Source organism: Corythoichthys intestinalis, chromosome 22 (assembly GCF_030265065.1).
Source record: "Corythoichthys intestinalis isolate RoL2023-P3 chromosome 22, ASM3026506v1, whole genome shotgun sequence".
NCBI lineage: Eukaryota > Metazoa > Chordata > Actinopteri > Syngnathiformes > Syngnathidae > Corythoichthys > Corythoichthys intestinalis.
The window spans coordinates 30,503,003-30,510,836 of record NC_080416.1 but is presented as its reverse complement, the minus strand read 5'-3'; the positions used below and the strand labels follow the sequence as shown (position 1 = coordinate 30,510,836).

At 39.0% G+C, this 7,834-nt stretch overlaps 1 protein-coding gene across 1 annotated transcript in view; it reads right to left on the bottom strand.

Annotated features, from left to right (window-relative positions):
• Positions 1–1,740: 1,740 nt before the first annotated feature.
• wasf2 (WASP family member 2) overlaps positions 1,741–7,834 on the bottom strand; it is a 42,832-nt gene continuing 36,738 nt past the window's right edge. The window contains exons 8-9 of the mRNA XM_057828056.1: positions 6,893–7,365; positions 1,741–2,353 (exon numbers count right to left, since the gene is read on the bottom strand). Of these exons, the coding sequence (XP_057684039.1) occupies positions 2,196–2,353; positions 6,893–7,365 (631 nt within the window). The 3' untranslated portion in view covers positions 1,741–2,195. The remainder of the gene's footprint in view (positions 2,354–6,892; positions 7,366–7,834) is intronic.

The window sequence follows — 7,834 nt, the reverse complement described above, 5'->3', positions numbered from 1 at the left end:
ACAACTTTATTAGGGAAGCTAGCAGAGCCCCTCCGCAGCTTGCTGCTCACTTCCACCGCACGCTCGAGGGTCCTGCACGGAAACGCGCACGGCCAAACCAGTTCCCCCCCAGGAACATAAGTTCCCCTGGTGAACGAGACAGTGGTCACCACAAAAAAAGACTTTAAAAAAAATCCATCTTTACGAGACAGTCGGCAATGAGGGAAAAGTTTAACCGCTGTCGCAGCCACCAAACGTCATCTCTCAGTTAGGTAAGTGTGAATAAATTGTTACTTTGCTATGAAAAGCTCTATTTGGCTGGTTGTTCATGTTATTTTGTAAAAGGAAAACATTCAGATGTTTGGGATGTCACTGAAGCTAAAAATAGCCGTGTTAAAGTAAAAATTATGTTTGAAATTTTTGCGTTTACAAAAAGCTAATTTTCTCAGTTTTTTCATCAGAAATTGGAAAAATGCTCAAACTAAGCTATTTTCTAATGCAGATTTCTAAAGAATGAAATAACATATGAACTTACTTTTTTTTTCTGCTGAAAGAAGAGAGTCTAATCTTTCTTTTGGTGGGTTCCATGTTTATATAGCAATAGAACAGAATTTTTTGTGGGCCGTGCAAAATCAGTCAAAATCCAGTAAAATGGCCGGGAGCGAAGGGCCTTGCTCCGGTGAAAATGGCTGGGAGTGAATGAGTTAATATAGGTTCTGACTACAAAACCAAAAAAATAAAAAATAAAAAATAAATCACACAAATCAGACAAAAGTCCTGTTAATTCAAATATTCTTCTCTAAAATGCAAGACAAACGAACACTTAAGGCACTAATGTGCATAATCGCTAACTAGTTTAGCGCTCCATGCTAAGTAGTAACGTCTCATCAACAAACAATACAATTGGCTTCTCCTCTGATGTAGCCACACTGGCTCTTACAACACTAAAGACAATCTAACTCTCCATAATTCGTGATATTATTGATTCAGTAACCCAACCTGAGTGGAGCAGTAAACTCACTCTTTCTCTCATCACTGTCGCACGCGTAGCCTCACATAACACACAAACAAGGACCCAAACGGGACTGCTCAAAACGGCTGTCAAAAATTGATGATGATGATCAAATTAGTTGGCAAGTAATTTATTCATCGATTTTAATAGATTTCTTCAATTACTAGTAGTGTCAAATCATTATATCACGCAAATAAGGTTGTTTAAAAGTTGGTAGTGTTATGTCCCTACAGTCCCTATGCTAAACTACGCCCTTGCCTCTTGCGTCGATCGGACTAGGTGAGATACGGCAGACCAGAAGTCACTCCTGTTAAAATGCGGTGGATCCATTCGATTTTTTAAATAATAAGAAATTAATTTGATTTATTTTCTGCGTGGCGCTTTAACTTGAGAAAATTCATCAATGAAGCCTTTTAAAACCTTTAATTATAAAAAACTGATTCACTGAGGCATTTGATTTTGAAAATAAAATCTTTGACTTTGCAATTGTTTTCCTCTTCATCACAGGAATTATTTTTTTCTTTCTTTCAGATCGCGCCATCTTGGAATCCTCATGTGAACTGATCGAGCTCTGCTTGTAAAACCCATACTATTGAAATTGAGGGCGAGCTTCCACAGTGCACCAATCGTATCGTGAGGTACCCAGAGTTTCCCACAATATGCAATACAGATAGCCTTCTCTACCCGAAAGGCCACCTGAAACATTTTTGAAACAACGAGTCTGCTATGCAAGACAAAAGACAGGATAATGAATTCTGCAAAATTTATTATTACTTGTTTTTACCCTGATAAGATATATTTCATTTAGACAGTCTTTGGGATAATGAAAAAAAAAAAAATTAACATCATTTTGGAAAAGTAAGTCACATGTGAATGAAATACAATTATATATTAAAAAAGGCACTTAGAAGCAGGTGGTTCCCACCATTTTGTCACTCGGCAACTTGCAAGTGAAGTTTTTGTTCCGCTTTTAACTTCCCCCTTGGGTCACATGGAATATTATTTAAAAAAAGGTTATAAATTGTTCCCGTGCTGACACAGAGAAAGTGAACAAAGTACTTTTTAAAGACAAAGCATTGATTAACAAGGACGCTGCGCTCGGAAGGCACACGCACACCAATAAAAAGTGAAGGAATGTGATTGTGACTACGTGGGACTTTTCTTTCGCGCTAACCTGAAAATGACGACGACAATGGCGTAGCGATCATTCGGACCACTCGTCGTCGTCAAACTCTGACGAATCGTCCTCGCTGTCGCTGCACTCGACGGCGATGCGCCGCGACAGGATGGCGGCCACGTCGTTGCCGAAGTGGTTCTGCTTCTCCTGTTCTCGCTGCGCCTCCACCTTGCGCAGGTTGAAACCTGCCAAACACATAATTGGAGTCAACATTTGTCTTGCTAAAATTACTTAACGCCAGGATTATGAGAGAAGTTGATGCCAATAGTGAAAATCTGCGGATATATGATGTTCATTATAGTTGCAAAATTCTGAAACCCAAATAGCATTTTCTATGGGTCGGTTTCCAGTAACAAAAATATTTTTTTTAAATACTGGCCAAAATAAACAAATAGGGGAGTCCTTGGATCTTTGACCACCAAAATGTGTGAATACAATTTATTTCTTGTGATATGACTTGGAAAAAAAGAAAAAAAAAGGTTTAGCATGCATAACTTTTAAAAATACATTAATTTAAAAAATGCATCCTATCTTTGGAAAAAATCTAATAGTTTTGTGAATGTTTTTCTGCAGAAAAAAAATGTTTTATTACGAAAAATATAAATTTTGGTGGGGAATTTTTTTTTTTTTAAATAAATATGTTTGGAATATTATGACTTTTTAACCCCCTGAAATTAGAAGTCTTAATCTAAAAAAAAACAAGCAATTGAAAACGAAAAAAAAAAAAAATATATATATATATATATATTTTTTTTAACTATTGTAAAAAAAGACAATATCCTTGAAAGAGTAAAAATATACCCACAAAAAAATGGAAACTTTTTTTCCCTAAAACTCTTAAGGGAACAAACACATAAAAAACTTCAATGTGAAAATTGTGAATGTAAATAAACAATTAAGACATTATGTTGAATAAATTTGTTTAAAAAAAAAAAAAAATCAACAGTCATTCATATGGAAGCGAAGAGCTACCAGTGTTAGTGAAACATTTCAACATTTCTCATTTTAACGCATTGCCAGCTGGTTTTAAAATATTAACAACTCGTTTTAACCAATTGCTAACCTTGGTTTGTTATAAACGAGACGCTTCTCAGGCCATGTATACTCATCGCAGGGTATTTTGCAAAAAACTTTTTCTACAGTTTGGCCTATCATCCACACTAGAGCCGTGCGGTATACCCAAAATTTACCATTACCGAAATTCATTACGATGACCGACGTAATTTTGACAATGTCGGTAAATTCTGTAATCTAATAAAACAAAGAAATTCTAGTTTTTCCATCCCACTTTGACTCCATGTTGTTCGACTATGTTCATTCCCCTTTAAGAAAGAGGTCAGTGTGCTTATGTATGAAGTCATGTAGTTACCAGGAACTCAAACAAACAGAAGCCCGGTCGGTTATCGCTAGCGGCTAACTAGATGGAGTCAGGCTTAAGGGAGCTTCGCCAAACTTTCACCAGACATTAAGTAGAATCTTGGCGGCTTCCAGACAGGCTTTCGCCCGCTTTCCTCCCTAGTTCTCACGATTGCAGGAGAGGGTGCTTTCACTGCTTTCTACTGGTAGCCAGGCCATAGGCTAACGCTAGCGGCTAGCGCTATAAATGAACGTGACGGAGTCCTTGTCGAAACGGCTGAACTTAATGAGTGGATTGGGCAATGACTGCATCTAACAATTAGTATGTCGCGTTATTTTGTATCTGTGTGTGATTTCTTTGATATCTTTTATGATGGTAAAGCATTCAGCATAGATTATAATCGAACAGGGAAGTTTATAATATGACCATTTAATGGCCACAGCTATTTTTCTGTATATCCTCTCTCTCTCTCTGTGTCATTACTGTCATCATGAAATCTTAACTGTTTTATTGGCATAAGAGCAATGTAGCTTTAATGTGTGTATGTCTGTGTGGGGGGTGTATGTATTAAAAAATGGTCTGGAGAAAAAAAAAACTGAAACCTTGAAGTAAACACTTGTGTTGAGTAATAATGTCACAGCAGCCATTAACAATAGGTTGTCTGTTTGAAGTGTACTTTCAAGATGGAAATCATTTGCGTTACAATGACATGTTTGCAGTCGTCGTATTGATTTTTATAATGTTGTACATTGTTCAAGTCATACACGCTGTTATAAATGCTCATACTTTAATTCCTATTATTTACAAGAAATTTTTATACACTTAATGTTTAGACTGCTGATTGTTAAATATGTTAAAGTGAATGAGATAAATCAACGAGAAACAGTTCATTTGTATTAGCAATGCATTGACTCAGATTTTAAAATTATATAACCGTCCGCTTGGGCGAATTTATCGTCATTTATCGTTATCGAGGTAAAACTGCTCAATTTACCGCGATACGTACTACAGGCCACATCGCCCAGCCCTAATCCACACACATTTTGGGGCATTAAACACTATTAAAAATATATTAAAAATTATTTAAAACTCCGACCAAAGTGAAGCTGTGTGAATTCTGCGTTTGTAGCGCCATCATATGGAAACTGATAATGTGAAAATTTAACTGTGGAAAGTAACTGTCTGCGACAACCTTTGTTCCTACGTCGCGCATGTGACCAATGTTTACATTTATGCTGCAATCGAGGAAGGTGGGAAGCCGGAGTGATCCCACTCGGATAGTACCAGTTACTCAAAGAGAACCTACAAGTGTTCCAAGCGAATGTAAACAACAAAGATGGTTGATCGCAACAAATTGTTTTTTTTTTATCTTGGCCATTAAAAGACATTTTGACCTCCAACAAACCTGCCTTCTCGTAAGCGATCAAATAGTGGAGGAAAGATCACAGCTGAGATAAATAGCGCAAACTGTAAACTGCCTGCTTCAATTACATCCTTTTTATAGGTCAATATGAAAAATATCAATTCTTTAAGCTAATTCCCCCTATGACAAAAAAAAAAAAAAAAAAAAAAAATTCACGCCGTCTTAAAAAACGTAATTTTACTTCATTATCGTGTCGTCAATACGTTGTCTTAAGAGTCATTTTGTCGAGTGACGTCAGATTGAAGCAACTCGTGAAGTCTACATTTTTCCTCTCTGACATCGCGACTAGGATCTCCCAGTTTGAATGGCGTTCCAATGATATTTTTCCTGGTCGGAGGTTGGAAAACTCAGACTTCCCACCTTCCTCGACTGCAGCAAGCTTATGACAACGTGATGGAGAGGCGCTTCCGTAGCTGAGTACAACTGCACATGCCTAAACCCTGAGAAACTATGGGGAAAAGGTCATGTTTTTTGCATTTAGCCTTAAAACGAGGTTGTCAATACGTTGAAACGAGTTGTCAATATGTTGAAATGAGAAAGGCTTGATAGAAATGTAGCAGTGGCAGCTCTGCGCTTCTGTCCATTCAAATGCAAATTTTTAATTAAAAAAAAAAAAAGAAGGTACTTTCAATGTACTTTTACATGACTTTTTATATTGTTATTTTCTTTTACCGAAAAATAACTTAAAAAATAGACAATCCTCTTAAAATTCTGACTAATATTTTCCCACTCCTAAAGTATGACTAAACTAATGATAGTCATTTTCTTTATAAAACACAACTTTATTCTCATAATATTATAACACCTAAATTCCTTTCTTTGGAATTATATACAGTATATAAACAACTCTTCTAGATTTTCTAGTTTTTCGTCCGACTGTATTCAACTAATCAGAAGTGATTACAGTATTTTTCGGACTAAGTCGCAGGTTTTTTTTTCATATTTTGGCTGGGGGTGTGACTTATACTCAGGAGCGACTTATGTGTGAAATTATTAACACATTATGATATCATTTCACATGTTATTTTGGTGTTTCGGAGTGACACTGATGGTTTGGTAAACTTGTTAGCATGTTCTTTATGCTATAGTTATCTGAATAACTCTTAATAGCTATGGCCACGTTCGCGTTCTGCCTTTGGCAATGTGTGTTCAATTGTATTATTGACTTTTTTTATATTGAAATGCATGCTTTTAGTTTGTGGCGCTTTCACGCCCACGTGGGGGCGCAGAGATGAATACTCTCACTTGTTTACGTGAAGAGCGCTCACACGCCAGAAGAAGACCGACAGCTACGTAGCTCTGTGTGAGTGGGTGAGCTAGCGAGAGGAAAAACACGGCTGCGAACCTACGTTCATTGTTTATGCTTTTAAAATATCTCTACAGAGGCAACGCCTGTGTGTATCATCTTTTCTGTTGTTGTTTGTGTCGTGTGTTTTCCACCTGCGATCGGACACTTAGAGCCAGTTGTGTGGGTATTTGAACGATGTGCTAATGCTAGCGAACGCATGCTAACCGTTTATGTCATTGCTGTAAAACAACCTAATTATCATTTATTTACGTTGATGCTAACCTGTTTGGTATCGAGGACCAAATTGATTCAGCAAATTATACGGATGTCCAGCATCGTCATTTGGGAGTTCGGTGTATAGCCAGGACCGAGCCGTAGCGTCCTGGTTAGGACAGTATATTCGCATTTCGTAGTTCATGCACTGTACACTGTACATTAATTCAACATGTTGTTCTCCATTGTATTTTTTTAATAAATTGCCTTTCAAGATGACATATCTGTTCTTTGTGTTGGATTTTATCCCCCAAAAATGTGATTTATTCTCCGGTGCGACTTATATATGTTTTTTTCTCTTTGTTGGGCATTTTTTGGCTGGTGCGACTTATACTCAGGTGCGACTTGTAGTCCGAAAAGTACGGTATGAGTTCAGGCCATACCTTGTCTGATGGCCTGTAGCAGGTCGCTGCGGGCGTCGTTCTCTGGGGCGGGCTGCTGTTTGGGCGTCGCCTGCGCAGGGGCGGGAGGAGGGGGAGCTGGGGTGCTGAAGGACGGTGGCGGCGGGCCGGGAGGAGGAGGCGGCGGCGGTGGTGGACCGCCACCTGCAGGCATTGGCGGTGGGGGAGGAGGGCCCGTGCCAGGCATGGCGGGTGGCAATGGCGGGGCGGGCGGCGAGGGAAAGGCGCCAGAGGGAGAAAGCGGTGGAGGCGGAGGTGGGCCGTCGAAGCTGGAGGGAGGCGGGGGCGCCCCGAAACCAGAGGGTGGAGGTGGGGGAGGAGGGGCGGGGGGAGGGGAGAGGTGAGGGCGGGAGTTGGACGGAGGTGAGGCTATGGGAGGAGCTGGCGGCGGGTGACTGGGACTCAAAATGCTGACGCGCTTGTGGTTGGCACCGACGTAGTTGCTGTCGCCATACCTGAAGATGACAACCAAAGAGGATATAGAAACTACTGTAATTTTCGGACTATAAACTGCTACTTTTTTCCCTTCATTTTGAATCCTGCGGCTTATTTGTTCATTTATTTGGGTTATTGGTACCACTTCATTTGCTGGCAGCGTCATAAGACTACCATAAGGCCGTCATTATTATAATACTATATTAAGCATTAATGAATGCTTATGACAGTTGTCATTAAGTATCATCTGGCAAATTATGTCACTAACTCCATTTATGTCCATTTTGGATCTTCTACAACCATTCAGGAGTGAGCTAATTTTCCGGATGACACAAAATGACATCTCTCATAAGCATTCATTAATGCTCATGGCAGTTTCATGTTAAAACTATGATGATCTTATGACAGTTTTATGGCGCCACTGTCAAATAAAGTGTTACCAACAGCCACCGAAGAAATAATTAGCATAGAACATGAATTTTGATCATT